Source organism: Carassius carassius, chromosome 43 (genome assembly GCF_963082965.1).
Source record: "Carassius carassius chromosome 43, fCarCar2.1, whole genome shotgun sequence".
Classification (NCBI taxonomy): domain Eukaryota; kingdom Metazoa; phylum Chordata; class Actinopteri; order Cypriniformes; family Cyprinidae; genus Carassius; species Carassius carassius.
Genome location: NC_081797.1, coordinates 4,689,072 through 4,705,493, shown reverse-complemented (window position 1 = coordinate 4,705,493; position 16,422 = coordinate 4,689,072). Strand labels below are relative to the sequence as shown.

The following is a 16,422-nucleotide window of genomic DNA, read 5'->3' as shown; positions in this document are numbered from 1 at the left end:
CAAGCCGCTGACATCTTGAGCTGCTAGTGGGTCTGTTTTTTACTCCATCATCTCTGGATCTTACTATAAGACCTGCTGCCTGTTAAGAGAAACTGTTTTATCAACTGACAGACCATAATAATAGTTTCCTTTGTGAATAAGTTTGGCCTAGAAATGACTGCAGATATCAATGTACATACAGGAAATGGTTTTGTGGCACATCTGTTGTTCAGTTTGAACATCTTCTGGAACACCGAAAAAGCCTCTGTCTCACGTCCTGTCTGTGGAAGAAGAACACATAGTGAAATAATGTGCCACCAAATCTGTAAAAGTTGGTTTATTCATTGAACTTTTCAAGCAGTCTAAAGTAAAAAGTAACGTATCATTCGGTATGCACCTCCATGAGGAACTTGGGGCTCTCTGGCATCAACAGTCTGAAATAAGTCACAACAACTCACACCTGAACAAAACACAACATATTTATGTGTGAATGTTTTGTGCAGATGACAATGAGTACTGCCTATTTATTAGCTTATTATTTAGGGCCTTTTTTTTAATAGTGGCATATACTTTATACAATTTTATATCTTTATATCTTTCTGTTTTAAATGTATGAATTATATTTATGTATTAATACGATTTTGCTTAAGCACATATATTTTATTTAATAGTTATTTTATATAGTTTTTTTATTTTTTAGCAATTGTACATATAATTTTGTCTTGTGCATATTTATTTTATTTATTTATATATCTTTTATATTTTTTATTCATACTGTATGTACATTATTGGCTATGTATTGTTGTCTTTAATTTAATTCTTGTTTAAACATGAGTAAATCTCTAGATGTTTTGATTGTGCTATTTACTGCTCATGTTTTAATATTAAAACAGGAACAAATTATTAGTCCAACCTTCTAGGCAGCATTTTAGAGACACTGCTCTCTCAGCTCAGAGGATGATAGTTTTACCTGCTGTTAAAATATTTCCAGCCATCCTAGAGCGCTGATCATAACCCCCCTCCTCAAACGTGGCTGAAACTCAGAAAAACAGGAGAAGATGACAGGAATGGAGCCGCCGACCCTGAGAGTGAGACACAGATGCATTCATGTGATTTTAGTCAAATCTAAACCTCCAGAAAGTCTCTGTGTGTGTAAAAACTCTTTTGGCATGTCATTACCTGACTCCACTGAAGAACCGCAGGAGAAAAAAGAGCCAGAAACTCTGGGCCAAACTGGCCTCCGCCCCAAATATGCCATTCCCTGCCAGTGAGACGACCAGAACACTCCGCTGCGATCAGCCAGATACCCTCAAACATAACCGCCCACCATCATCCCTGTCGAAGGAAACAGCCGTTATCAAATCACATGGTTATGTCAGCAGTTTTAATCACTGGGTCGGTTATGTATTTCTTGTAAAAAGCATGACTCTGCAGGTTTCAGACACGTGATAAGGCAACCAAATAGGGAACAAACTGCATTCCTGACAATTTATTTGATAAAAATGAAAAGTGAATATTTGATGGTCCTTGTTTGACATGCAGTTTAAGAATGTCGTAACCGTTTTCTCAACATGAATGAATCACAAATGCCTAATTTTCTGTTTTTAAAATGCAACATGATGAAATATTTGGTTAGAAAATCAAACAAATAAGAAAGCAGCACAGATAATAACCAAGGAAGTGGAAGAGTGGAAGAGCTCAAACTGCAGACAGACAGAAACATGAGGATCACTGACCACTACATCTGGACACACATATGAAACTAAATGCTGGACCAATTATTTAGCACATTGAATACATAAAGGTAAAACAAATACGATTTAACCTGCTTTCTCAACTGCCTCCTCATATGAAAGTTTCTTTCTGCTGGATGCCTGGTCATCTAATGGAAACATATATCATTAAAATGATTATAAACATTATTTCTTGAAGCATCTTGGAGTCGTTGCCACAGTTCTTCTGGATTGGGTCTGTCTTAGTTTGTTCTGTTTCTTCAAAAATCAGATCAAAAATCTCACTGGATTATTACAATGAATGGCAAAATAAATGTTTGGAAATGTAAACTGATATTTCCTACTGACACACTACAGCAGAACATAGAAATAATTGATTAAAACCAATTTTTTAGCTGGTGAAGTGTTCTAATAATTTCTCTGTACCACGTTACTACTACAGTATTATTATTATTATTTTTTGTATAATTTCGTGCATAACATGCTCTGAGTACAATGTAATATTCAATCAGATTTAATAGTCTATCTGGTGAAAAATGTCTACGAAAATGCAGACGAAAAATATCGAATAACAGGTTTTAACGTTACATGATGAATAATAATTAATTTACCGTCTTCATCGATAGGAGTGGACGAAAGCAGGGGTTCTGTGTCTTCATGAGTCCGTCGAGGCATAATAATAATATTTCAAATGAAACTATTTATGAGTTAAACTACATGATCTCTGATCAAATAATTCATTTCGCTCCTGTACTTCCGTAAACAGACACTTCAGTGGGCGTGGTTTGTGTAAACGTCACACCAAGGCCAGTCCCTCTCAAGCGCACGTCCTCGAATTTTCTCCGTGTAAAAATATAGACCTCCATAACGACTGAACTCAAGCGTATTTTATTAGAAACAATTATCAGTGTATACGTAAAATATAATTCGGGAGTGGTCTTGTGGGCGTGACGTAACAGCGCAAACCCCGCCCCTCTTGACCACCAGGCGTCGCTGTTTCTCACGTTCTATCTCTCTCGATCTCCGTTTCAGTTCAATGTCGCTCTGTCATTGCTCTCGCGCTCTCCGCTTGTAAAATATAGTTTTTCCGTGTGTGCGTGTGTGTGTGTGTGTAGCTGAAGATGGCGGCCAACTCGGAGCGCAGTCCTCCGCCTTTCCCGGACTCAGAGGAGCCCGAGCTGCTGGAAGACAGCGACGAGGGAGCGGATGCGTTCACGGGAACAGTGAGTAACGCAGTTAAACGCGTTTATAAAGCCAAAGCTGTATACCTCACACACACACACAGACAGAAAGAGAAGACCGATCACTTTCACTCCTCTGACACCCTTGGATCTGCCCGTTCTTCTTCAGCCGTAGATCTTCAGCTCTGCTGGTTTACACTTAGTTTTCTGTAATCATATTTGCGTAATTATTTAATAACGTATACGTTTTTACACCATCTCCTCAGATTTGGTCCTTCCGCGGGGTTAAATAGATCTGAGCCTAGGCCTGCGCGTGACATACTTAAGTTCTTGAAGGACTCTTTTAGTTGAGTAAATAATATCAGAAGGAATGTGACCCAGTTTTCCAAACTGACTCTGAAGGCACACTGTTAGAGAGCGCGCGTATGTGTGCGTATAACAAACATGTTCTGTCTAAAGGAAGTGTGACAGTTTTTTGACTTGTTTATGCAAAACCACCCAACAGACTGCAGTTAAAATATTTTGTATGCGTCTAAAATGTGCGCATATGCATGCATGCAGAGCCTAACTAAAATATGAGTACTGGGAAGGCATCTCGGTCTCTAGTAAATGAGCAGTTGTCCAGCAGTCAATATTTACTTAGTGTAATAATTCCAGTCTTTTCAGGTCAAAGTACTGATGGTGTGATCATGTGAGTATCAGATGTGAGTGAACGTCTCAATGCCTTTTTTTCTAGCAAGCTCTTATTTTGGGAAGATTTTGCTGTGTGGGAAGGGATTTACAGTTGCTGTATGTGAGTCATGATAGGGTGGTGGTTAAAGATCTTGTAACTGGAAGGTTGAAGGTTTGAACCCAGCGTGGGTTGATTCATGAGTTGCAACCGTTGTATCGTTAAAGAGCAGGTCATAAGGGTTTTCGAAAAAATATCTCTTTTGCAATTTGTAACGTAGCAACCCTGCAATGTTAACAGTCTGTAAAGTTGTTCATCAAAAAGTGCATGATAAATGAAAATATCGTATTTTAAAAGAAATATTCAGACTCTGAACCGCCTCAACGAATCTTCATATTTTTTAATCTTCTGCCTGTTACTTTTATACGTCATGAGTTAACACATTTGCATTAAGGGCTGCAAGATTAATCGAACGCGATTAAACGCAATTTTGTCATGTACATTTTAATCATTAAAGCCGGTTCTGTGATTAGCAGTAAATCTCCATCACCTGCTTTCAGATGTAGTAGCATTTACTACACAGAGCTGTAGTTCTCTGACAAGCTATGCAAAATCATGTTCGGATGGTAGACCGCCTGGGAATACCAGGTGCTGTAAGTTTTTTGGAAATTTTTCACTAATTATATAATAATCTTGCAAAAAAAAAAAAAGAGTCAATGCCCGATCTCCGAATCTTAGCATGTTTGGTACTGGTTACTACTTGGATGGTAGACTGCCTGGGAATAATTCCAGGTGCTGTAAGCTTTTGGGTTTTCTTCCCTACTTATATAATGTACTGGACATTAGAGTTGCTGATCTTTAAATAGCCCTCTCTTTGCAGCAGTTTTCACTTACGGCCAGACCAACCTGGCTATGCCCGATCTCGTCTGATCTCAGAAACTAAGCAGGTTTGGGCCTGGTTAGTACTTGGATGGTAGACTTCCTGGGAATAATTCCAGGTGCTGTAAGCTTTTGGGTTTTCTTCCCTACTTATATATCGATCCTGAATCATTTCTGGATTCGCGATGCATCGATTTATTAAATCAATGAAAGCAGCGTCTGTTAAACTTCTGTTTATTCAGATGCAGGATAGGCATTTCCTGGATTTCTTTTCTGGGGCATATTTAGATTTTCAGCGCGAGAGCCCCCTTTGGCCTCTGGGTGGATATTTACTGTTGATCACTGAAAGATACGCATGACAATTGCAGCTTCTAATTTTTTAGGTGTGGAAAATCTTCTTAATTTTTAATGCAAGCATAGTGATACAATAGGTTTATTTATTTATTAATTCAGCCAATTGTACAAATTCAGAAAGGAATATAACAAAACATAATAAATATTTTCACAATTGAAATCATATGTAATTATGTCGTGGCCTAATGGTTAGAGAGTCGGACTCCCAATCGAAAGGTTGTGAGTTCGAGTCCCGGGCCGGCAGGAATTGTGGGTGGGGGGAGTGCATATACAGTTCTCTCTCCACCCTCAATACCACGACTTAGGTGCCCTTGAGCAAGGCATTGAACCCCCAACTGCTCCCCGGGCGCCGCAGCATAAATGGCTGCCCACTGCTCCGGGTGTGTGTTCACAGTGTGTGTGTGTGTTCACTGCTCTGTGTGTGTGCACTTCGGATGGGTTAAATGCAGAGCACAAATTCTGAGTATGGGTCACCATACTTGGCTGAATGTCACTTCACTTTTTTTTCACTTCACTTATGTTACAGTAATGAGAATTTGGTTGTAAAATGTGCTTTATTTCAATGCAAAAAAAAATTATAAATTATTTATTTATTTAACTATTTTAAATCACCAGTTGTACAAATACATGCAAATGACACAAACTAACATTCTAAATATTTATTAAAATTAAATGCTATGTAGTTACTATTATAATCATGAGAATTTGGTTGGGAAATTGTTTTAAATGCAAAGCAACATGAAATAACAAATATCTGTAATAACCTGATAAATATTTTACCATATTTTTACCATTTTACCATATTTTAACATATGCGCAATTACTGTCGCAATAGTGAAATAGCATAAAAAAATCATTAAATTTATTTGTTTATTTTAAATCATCAGTTGTAGAGACACACAAATACATAAAAAACTATTACTGACATGATAAATATAAAATTACTGTTTCAATAATAATTATTTGGGTGGAATAATGAAATAATAAAATAAAAGAATAAAAACAGATTCTTTATTCATCTATTTATTGGTGAACTTTAACCAGGCATATTATGTGAGAATCAGCCCAAAAATGTTTAATCTATTTAATAAAATTCCATGCCAGATGGAAAAGTATCGCACATGTTGTTGAACACAATCTAATCTTGTTTCAGCTCATAATAGATATATTTATAGTAGTTCTACAACATGAGCTCTATAATCATTTCTGTGCTGTTCCTAGTCAATCTCAGAGATGGATTCTCCATCACCAGACTCAACCAAACCTACTAAAGACATCTTCAACGAGCCACTAGAAGACATGTTCAGCGATCCTCTTAGCAACATTAACTCTGAACCCCAGAAGAAAGTAGACACCAAGATCCCTTCACCTAGTAGCGATGAAGCCGTCGACCTGTTCAGCGACGCGCTGGATGATGATAGTGAAGTAATGAGTTCACCTGAGGTCCAAAATCCCATGCCAGATCTCTTAAACGAGCCTGTAGAAGTGCCAAAGTCTGATGTCCTCGGTGAACCACCGGTGCATAAAAACGCAGCCCGACAGCAGGATGTTTTCGAAGACCCTCCGAAGGGCAGCAGCAAAAGCTCTTCTGTCAAGAATACAGCGAGCGCAGAGCTGTTCGGTGATGATGAGGATGAGGAGGATCTGTTTAAGGAGACGCCAAAAGTTGTGTCGAAGAAGCCTCAGCCTTCAGGACCACCTGTCGATGTTTTCACAGAGGTAAAATCAGACGTGAAAGTCAAGACACAGGTTAAAGACGACCCCACGGATCTGTTCACAGAGGAAGCCTTGACGGCACCTGCCCCGAAACCCTCGTCCAGCAGCAGCTCCAGGACCAACGGGGTTCACTCTGAGGAGCAGGATCTCTTCTCAGGTACGACACATTTCACCTGTGACACCAGATCATAACTGTGGCACTGTTCTAAGTAGAGCATTTTAAGTATTTTTAAGCAAGTTCAATTTGTTTGTTTTTAATTTTTAATTTTTATCTCTTTGCTATGTTTCTGAGCCTGAATCGGGTTAGTATCCTTGCTGTCTATGTGTGGTCAGAGAGCTCTCGGATTTCATCAAAAATATCTTAATTTTTGTTCCGAAGGTGAACGAAGGTCTTAGGGGTTTGGAACGACATGAGGATGAGTAATTATGACAGAATTTTCATTTTCGGGTGAACTATCCATTTCACTAATAGTTTTTGTTGAGTTAAAGCAGAAAGGGGTGGTGTTGGCGCAGTGGATAAGACACATGCCTTTGGTGTGAGAGACCCGGGTTCGAATCCACTGTGAGACACCAATGTGTCCCTGAGCAAGACACTTAACACCTAGTTGCTCCAGAGGCGTGCGACCTCTGACATATATAGCAATTGTAAGTCGCTTTGGATAAAAGCGTCAGCTAAATGAATAAATGTAATGTAAAAAGATATTGAAGTAATAAAGTTAAAATTGAAATAAAAATAAAGCTACATAGACATATAAATTGTGAATATTTCCAATGGAAATGACAAAAGCTCACAACAAAATTACTAAAACTTGACCTTAAATTAAAAGTATTAAAAATATGAATTAATGCTATCATAGTATATTAGTAAAACTAATATAACACTGTATTGAAGTGCTGTATGGTTCTCAGGCTTTCTGTTTTTTCAACAACGAAACCTTTTCCTGCTGTTGACTCTTTTTACTGCACATATATTGTACGAACAGAAATGCATGCACATCACTTTTGAGCAATAGATGATGAATTCGCTTTCTCAGCGTTGACTCAGGAAGAGGAAAAGGAATTCCTCAGCGACCTTTACCCTCTCACCCTGCGTTATGTTGCTGATTATGTTGTTTTCTATGCTATCTTTTTAGTTTTATTGAATACATAAATTGCACTTTCTCTCACTGTTTTTCTCAGAGGCTACAGTGGAGTTGTCTCTGGACAGTCCTCTCAATGACCGCAAGAAGAAAGACGCTGTGAAGCCGTCAGTATCGGCTCCTGCCGCCCCTGTAGCCAGCAGCTCCAGCAAAGCCTCGTCCAAAACCCTGGAGGAGGTAAAAAACTCCCTCAGCTTATGAAGAGCTGGAGAATCAGCTGTTTAAAAAAACAAATACGGAAACAGAATGATGTTTGATTCCTTTAATGACCAAGTTCACATGCACTGACTCACATGAGCCGATTCTTTTTAATGAATCAGTCGAAAAGACTCGTGCACAATTCATTTCTGTTTGATTTTAAATATCAAATTTATTTCAATATACTAAAAGCATCAAATGGAATCAGAATCAAAACCAGATTTGTTAAATTTCTTGCGATTCCCATCTCTAGAGATCTACATCTCAGAAGCAGTTCTCACTCGGTTTCGCTCTTCCTTTCTCTTTTTTCGGTTTCCTTTTTGCACATAAAGCTGGAGGAAGAGGAAAGTGAGGACAAGTTTGATCTGAACATTTCTGTCACGAATCCAGAGAAAGTCGGTAAGATTCACTTTCTAATATATATAGATTTTTTTAAATTCTGTGATTAAAACTGTGCTCATAAAACATTCGTTTAAAACAGCGTTTGAAGCCAGTAGTGGGAAACTATGATTATCTTCTGAGGTGAAATCACTGATGCGGCTGTCTAGAGCTTCCTCTTTTTGCCCTGTGCCAGCTATTTTTCATTTCCTGTCCTTCTCCTTTTTTAAAGGTGTGGTGTTACTGCAATGTCTAAAATCAGCACTAAATGTTAAAGGGAAGCTATGTGGTGTTTCTGTTTACTCACCTGCTGACTGTTTGCCTGTATATGGCATTATGGTTTTATAGACGGGTATAGAGATGATTTGTTTGTTATTCAGCAGACACTCATTATTAAATAGTTATAATTCCAGAAATACCTTTATATTATGCTTTGTAGGATCTTTGGGCAGAACTGTTTAGCATAGACAGATCCTAAAATCGAACCAGGACTTTCTTGTTCTTTAAAAAAAAAAAAAAAAACGGATTTTAATGCATTATGTATTTTAAAGCAGAATTCCCTCCCTAATCCAGCTAATATCCAAAGAGATTAGCCAATCATAACACAATTCATTTAAATATGTAAATCTTGAGTGGTGCAATAGTAAAATCTTCTGTTTTTGTGGGGGGTTTTTTTGGTTTATGTATAACCCTATAAAACCTGTTTTTTTTTTTTTTTTTTTTTTGTGTGTGTGTGTATATGTAGAATTATTGAGGGGAAAAAATTATATATATATATAACTTTTTTTTTCTCTCAATAATTCTTCTGGATTCAGATTTTATTCAGTTAACATTTTTCTAGATTCCATTCTAATGTTCAAAATTTCATTTAGGTAATCAGAAAGCATGTCTAATTAATTGGAATTATAAAACTTACACAGTTTATTGACAGTTGAACAAAAATTAAATGTTTTGGGGTCTTTCAAAATCTGATTACTTTTTCAAAATTCAGTTTTCATTTTTTTATCTTTTGATTGAATTTTAATTTGAATTTTAACCAAAATCAATTGTTTAATCAATTAAATTCATACAACTTTAACTATTTATTTATTTATTTATTTGCCATTTATAGGGCTCTGTCAAATGTTTTGTTTTGAATATTTAGTGGTGTTTATTAGATTATTTTTCAAAATTTTCACCTGCATTTTCTGTCTTGCTGAGATCATAGGGCCTTATTTACACTGGTTTTCTGATTTAGCCTGGTCCTCTGGCCTGGAGAAACTGCTGTTAAGTTGGTTTAGTTTGAAAAGCTGACAGAAATGTCTTGGAGACCAGCTTTGGCCAGTTAAGACTTTTTTTTTTCAGTCAGAAGAGCAGGATCATAAACCATCTCAGCTACTGTACTTGAGGCTAAACCTGTTACTTTTGTATAACCAGCTACATTTACATCAGCAGCACATGTGTTTTATTGATATGGTTTATTTTGATTTGTTTTGGTCATCTGAGCTGATTCTCTTTCTTCTCCTCACAGGTGATGGTATGAACGCTTACATGGCCTACAAAGTTTCAACACAGGTGATTTTCACTCATCCTGTTCACACAAACACACAATATGACACACAGTCTAAATCTCATCTTCTCATTGTTTCTCAGACGTCGCTAACCATGTTCCGTAGCAAGACGTTCACCGTCCGCAGACGTTTCAGTGATTTCCTGGGATTGTATGAAAAGCTCTCTGAGAAACATTCACAGAACGGATACATCGTACCTCCACCACCAGAGAAGAGCATTCTGGGTAAGAACTTGCTCCGCTAATGCATCAGATCTGAACTGATTGTGACTACGTGGCTGATTCTGAATAAATGTGCGTGGATTTGACAGGTATGACAAAAGTCAAAGTTGGGAAGGAGGACCATTCATCAGCAGAGTTTGTGGAGCGGAGGAGAGCTGCTCTAGAGAGGTTCGTCACTCAAGATGACATTAGTTCTTATCTAGGAGCACTGAAGTGAATTGCACTGAAGTAAACTGACTTTTAGTCTTGACCAGCCAGAGTTGTCCAGTGTGTGGCATGTCACTACTTTTTTTTGTCACTCATTCGTTTTCTCTTTTCATTACATTGTGCTAAATTGCCCTGCCTCCAATGAAATCTTATTGGTCTAAAATCTCAAATTACTGCGACACAATATTTTAATTTTAATGGGGACTGAAAAATTATTTAGGCTGGATAATATAATATAATATAATATAATATAATATAATATAATATAATATAATATAATATAATATAATATAATATAATATAATATAATATAATATAATATAATATAATATAATATAATATAATATAAAAACACTATTGGTGAAGTAATAAATATTAATGTATATATTTTAATTAATGTGGACAGAAAAATTACTTGGATTGAATAATGCCATATAATATAATAATAGTTAATAGTAATTAATATTAATATTAATAAATAATTACTTAAATAACTTTTAAAATTACGTAAATAAAATAATATAATGTAATATAGTGTAAATATAGTATTAAATAGCATATATTTTTAATGAGGGATGAAAATTACATAATGTTATAATTAATAAAAACATATACTATAATTTTAATGTGGACAGATGTAATATAATGTTAGTGCGAACTAATTTTAATACATTAAAATGTTCATGTTGACAGAAATTATTAAAATTGTATAATGTAATTTAAATTTATAATATAAGGTAAAATACTTAATATCCAAGTAAACATAGTATAATATATATTGATATTAATTACTACAAACATTGAATGTATTTTTTTCTGTCCTCATTCAAATGTAATTATACAATATTTTGTCAAGTCACTTTTTTATAGTGCGTTATGGAATAAAATATTAATTACAATTTATATTAAATTAGATTATTTTATAATATTTTTTTGTATTGTCTAATCTAATGTTATTGATTATTTAAATTGGATAATACAATAATATATTACGTTAGTAGTAATTAATATATATATATTATTTGTAATAAACAGAAAAATTATATAGTAATATAATTGTAATATATATATTTTAATTTAAAAAAAAAAAAACACATTTACACTGTAATCTAAATGTTAGTAGTAGTAGTAGTGATTATTATTCTACTTCTTGTATGTATGTCTCTATTTTTAAATGTGAGGCTTGTCTGTGTCGTTGCAGATATCTTCAGAGGGTTGTGAGTCACCCGTCTCTGCTGCAGGATCCTGATGTGAGAGAGTTTCTGGAGAAAGAGGAGGTGAGACCGCTTCTGTTTAGTGATCTAAAAATGAACATTTTTAATTATTCAGCACATGCAACTGCAAAATTCATCATTAGCATAAACCTTTCCTAAGAGAAGTGTCTATTCCTCACATTCAGAAATATCAGCTTTGCTGTTTGTAATGATAATTCAGTGCTCTGTGTGTGTGTGTGTGTGTGTGTGTGTGTGTGTGTGTGTGTGTGTGTGTGTGTGTGTGTGTGTGTGTGTGTGTGTGTGTGTGTGTGTTAGTTACCCAGAGCAGTCAGCACACAGACTCTGAGTGGAGCTGGCTTCCTTAAAATGTTCAACAAAGCCACAGATGCTGTGAGCAAGATGACCATCAAGATGAACGAACAGGATGTGGTTAGTGAACCTACATTGAACTCCTCTTTACAGAGATTGAGGCTTGAAGAAAACCTACAAAGGATACTGAATATAAATCTGTGTGTGTGTGCGGTGTGTGTTCTGGTTTCAGTGGTTTGACGAGAAGATCCAGGATGTAGAAAATGAAGAACAGCATATGCGGAAACTTCACGTCATGGTGGAATCGCTTGTCAATCACAGAAAAGGTCAGAAGTGCAAACAATCAGTTTCAGATTTAAAAAAATTAGCTGAAACTTGCACCTGAATGTGGATATTTATTCTTTAAAAAATGCAGTGCAACCCGTTTTATTTCTGTAATGTGACATCTATTGAGTGAAACACAATATTCATTCATAAAAATAAGGACGGGGCTTTATTTTAGCTGCTATAAATTGACTGGATGATGAAAGTATGTGATGCTGTCAGTGGACTTCTGGTTTGATGGTATAATGTGTGTTTCAGAGCTGTCTGGGAACACGGCTGTGTTTGCGAAGAGCGTGGCGATGTTGGGCAGCTCGGAGGACAACACGGCTCTGTCGCGAGCTCTGTCTCAGCTGGCCGAGGTGGAGGATCGAATCGAGCAGCTCCATCAGGAACAGGCCTCCAACGACTTCTTCACCTTCTCAGAGCTGCTGGCCGATTATATACGGCTGCTGGGAGCCGTCAAGGTACAGACACACAAAACTGCTCCAGAGCATAGTTATTGTGTTGTTTGCTTGAGACTTTAAGAATTAGTGGGATTCTCCAAAATGTGTGTATATATATATGTCAATAAAGTTTTGTTGATAATTCTAATAATTATAAAAAACTAATAAAAAAACATTTTTTAAGCAATGTAAAATAAATCAGTTTATATATTTATTATTATTACAAACTCATATTTGTATTTGCATTTTTTTTATTTAATAATAGTAATTAATAATATAAAAAAAATGTAAATACATAACATGTATCACGATGCCAAAATGTTACATCTTGGAGAGATATATCTACAATAATAAATATTATACATTATTAAAAAATTTAATAATATTGTATTTATTATTATTTAGCATATTAATCTGTTTGTATCGAATTATTAATCTTGTTCGTGTTCAAACACCATAAGATTTCAGGCATACCAACCAACCAACCCTTAATACATCTCATTATTAATAATAATAATATTATTGTGTTTGTCAGGGTTGCTTTGATCAGAGAATGAAAGTGTGGCAGCGCTGGCAGGACGCAGAGAACATGCTGCAGAAGAAGAGAGAGGCCGAGGCCAAACTCCTGTGGGCCAACAAACCTGACAAACTCCAGCAGGCCAAGGATGAGATCGCTGAGGTAACTGCGCTAACATGCTACTGTTTGTCTGGTGGAGGTTTTCTAGACTCACTGCTGTTCCACAGATAAACGCTAACATCTGTAACCTTTACTACTCCGCTCTATAATGAGCCTTCTCTTATTCTCGTCCTCCAGTGGGAAGCAAAAGTCACACAGTACGAGAGAGAATTTGAGAGAATCTCAGCCACCGTACGGAAAGAAGTCATCCGCTTTGATGTGAGACCTGACTTCTACATGGATTTAAATATCAGCATTAAAGGAATAATTCACCCAAAAATTAAAGTTTGATTAAAATGTACTCACCCTCAGGCTTTCCATGATGTAGATGAGTTGGTTCTCAATCAGAACAGATTTGGAGAAATGTAGCTTTACATCAGTTGCTCAGCAATGGATGCACTGCAGTGAATGAGTGCCGTCAGAATGAGAGTACAAACAGCTGATTAAAAACATCACCGTAATCCACACCTCTCTAGTCCATCAGTTAATGTCTTGTGAAGTGATAAGCTGCATGTTTGTAAGAAACAAATCCATCATTGAGACGTTTTTAACTTCAAACCCCTGCTTCCGGCTAAAATAGGAATCCTTTATAACATAACATTTGTTCCTCCAGTCAAAAAGTTGTCTCTTCTGAATCAGCAGTGAAATATACACATATCAAGCTCCATTTAAAAGAAAAAAGCGTTCTTAACTAATATGTTGGTGGATTCATTCACTGGAGGAAGTGTTATTATGGATTCTAGACTAGTTTTTTAGCCAGAAGCAACAGTTTGAAGTTGAAAAATTCTTACTGGTGGGGTTTTTTCTTACAGACAAACAGCTTTTCACTTTACGAGACATTAATTGATGGACTGGAGAGGTGTGGATTATTGTGATGATTTTATCATATGTTTGGACTCTCATTCTGACGGCACCCATTCACTGCAGAGCATCTATTGCTGAGCAGGTGATGCAATGCTACATCTTTCCAAATCTGTTCTGATGAAGAAACAAACACTTCTACATCTTTGGATGGCCTGGGGGCGGATGCATTTTCAGCAAATTATCAATTTGGGGTAAACTATTCCTTTAAATTCTCCTTTCAAAACATTCATCTCTTCAAAAAGACTAACTGTTCATTTGAATTTCTTTGCTAACAGAAAGAGAAAGCTCGAGACTTTAAGAGACAAATCGTCAAATATCTGGAGTCACTGCTGAACTCGCAACAACAGGTACAGAAACATTTTCAATCATTTTATCTACCAAAATTGTGTTTTTAAACACCCATAATTCATATTTTGCTCTCTCTTCTAGCTGATAAAATACTGGGAGGCGTTTTTGCCAGAGGCGAAAGCGATCGCGTGATTCGGCGTCCATGCACAAACACACACTCACCGATAACCGAGGCCTTTCTACACTTTACCTCTCGCCCATAAACCAAGAGAAGTCGCGCTGCAAAGGGAAATCATCTATCCAGCCGCTCGTTCCTCTGATTGAGTTAGTAACCTGTATATTTTCTGTGTGATCTTCACCTTTGTTTTCTTACTTTGCATCTTTATTGTTTGTGGGATGTGAACACATGTGGTGGCTGGGTGTCTTCCTCCTCTGTATGCAACCAAACCTTGTTACTCATCAGCAGTGATGTCAGTGGTCTACACTAGAGGGCACTCATCGCTCACACAGTGAGAAACTTCCCATCAGCCCACTTGTGTGACCAGTCAAGACATTTATACTTATAAGCCCGGTTTTCAGAGAGAAATATAGACCTAGTTTGTCCAGATTATTGGTATATACACTTTTAAACACCATGATGACATTGTATTTTGCAAGTTAAAGAGGTTTTAATACAGTTATTAGAGACTGTTGAAATCAAATGACTGAAACTGGCTGGGTGTTGTGAACTGACCAGTGGAAATGACAGGAACTGTATGTCAACACTCACACTCATTGAGCAGCCTGTTAGAAATTGATCAGTGTTTTTTTTTTTGCTGGCTTTTGTTTTTTACTCCAAGGATCATTTGAACTCGTCTACAGATTGTATGTTCAGCATTTAAAAACGCATTCCTAAAGCGTTTTCTCTCACTATCACCAGGTCAAGCAGGAAGCCCAAAGCACTTCAGTCTTAAAGTAGTTTTTTGTCGTTCTTCAGAATTTCATTCCATTTTGCTTGATTTACTTTAAGTTTTCATTTGTAGACATTTATGCCAACATGTTTTTATTTTTTGTGTCAAACTGTATTTGTGTAATCCACTTGATTCTGGCATGTTATGATGAATTAATCTTTTGCTACGCTACTAATAATGATTGTTTCTACATTAGATTTTGTTTTTTTATACAGATTTTGCTGCTGTCAGAGTTTGTAAAACTGTCTGAGATTCATCATCATTTCTAACATTTTGTTGTTTGTTTATTAGTTTGCGGTAGAAGTTATATTTTGGGCCCTGCTGTAATGACACTTTGAACAGATGTTAGCAGGTTTGACTTCACCATTAGGTGCCATAATCATCAAAAGTATGTTATTAGAAAAATGGGGGCAGATATTTTTTTCACTATGGACACTTCTTTTGAAAAAAACAATAAAGATTTAATTACAAATATCAAGATTTTGATTTAAGAGTCTTTTGTTGGTGTGTGTGTGTGTGTGTGTGTGTAGACAGACAGATAGACAGACAGACAGAGAGATAGAGAGATAGACATAGACAGAGAGAGAGACAGATAGATAGACAGAGAGAGACAGAAAGACAGACAGATAGAGACATAGACAGAGAGAGAGACAGGAAGATGGACAGAGACAGATATCAAATTACTATTGGACAAATTTATAATGAACACATATCCAAAGTAAAGTAGGCATAAATCTGGCACTAAAGGACATTACAGATATATTCCACCAATCAGCATCCATGTGCAATTTGATAAAAATCATCCAAAAAAACACCAATGAGAAGTGGTTTGACGGTGAGTGTAAAATAATTCAAACGACAGTAAGAAATCTTTCAAATAAAAAACGCAGAGATCCTGACAAATAAGAACTCTGTCTTCGGTATCATGAAGCTCTTAAGGTGTGCAAACAAACTCTTAAAGCAAAAAAGGAAGAGCATACAGAACAATTACTTCAAACAATGGAGGAATCAATAAATACCAATAACCTTTGGAACAGCTGGAAAATTCTCTATAGACCAAAAAGGAAGAATTGGCCATTCAAAATGAGAATATATGGAGGACACACTTTGAAAATCTGTACAAAACAACTGAAACAAATCCTGCTCGAA

General features: G+C 36.3%; 1 protein-coding gene, 1 long non-coding RNA gene and 1 pseudogene across 6 annotated transcripts; 2 read left to right on the top strand and 1 right to left on the bottom strand.

Annotated features, from left to right (window-relative positions):
• Window positions 1-172: 172 nt before the first annotated feature.
• On the bottom strand, window positions 173-2,729 carry LOC132125276 (uncharacterized). Of its 5 annotated transcripts, none has more exons than XR_009426889.1 (4): window positions 2,324-2,729; window positions 1,159-1,861; window positions 893-1,061; window positions 173-413 (listed from the first exon to the last, which is right to left on the bottom strand). It is a non-coding gene; the product is annotated as an uncharacterized LOC132125276 (long non-coding RNA). The 5 variants fall into 5 exon arrangements; XR_009426890.1 differs by having other exon boundaries at window positions 174-413; window positions 950-1,061; XR_009426888.1 differs by lacking the exon at window positions 173-413 and having other exon boundaries at window positions 433-1,061.
• Window positions 2,730-2,793: 64 nt separating this feature from the next.
• LOC132125274 (sorting nexin-1-like) lies at window positions 2,794-15,751 on the top strand. Its single transcript, XM_059536601.1, has 15 exons — window positions 2,794-2,935; window positions 6,018-6,669; window positions 7,692-7,828; window positions 8,182-8,248; window positions 9,738-9,781; window positions 9,860-10,001; window positions 10,088-10,166; window positions 11,407-11,482; window positions 11,735-11,848; window positions 11,961-12,054; window positions 12,311-12,516; window positions 13,031-13,174; window positions 13,310-13,390; window positions 14,311-14,382; window positions 14,465-15,751. The coding sequence occupies exons 1-15, from the start codon at window positions 2,834-2,836 to the stop codon at window positions 14,513-14,515; spliced, it is 2,061 nt and encodes a 686-aa protein (XP_059392584.1). The 5' UTR covers window positions 2,794-2,833; the 3' UTR covers window positions 14,516-15,751.
• On the top strand, window positions 4,452-4,573 carry LOC132125982 (5S ribosomal RNA; annotated as a pseudogene).
• Window positions 15,752-16,422: the final 671 nt, after the last annotated feature.

Bases quoted from the DNA above. Each gene is read 5' to 3' on its own strand.
- LOC132125274 (XM_059536601.1), top strand. From the start codon at position 2,834: ATGGCGGCCAACTCGGAGCGCAGTCCTCCGCCTTTCCCGGACTCAGAG. The intron at 10,167-11,406 runs GTTCGTCACTCA...GTGTCGTTGCAG, and splicing joins AGGAGAGCTGCTCTAGAGAG to ATATCTTCAGAGGGTTGTGA. The intron at 12,517-13,030 runs GTACAGACACAC...TGTGTTTGTCAG, and splicing joins GGCTGCTGGGAGCCGTCAAG to GGTTGCTTTGATCAGAGAAT.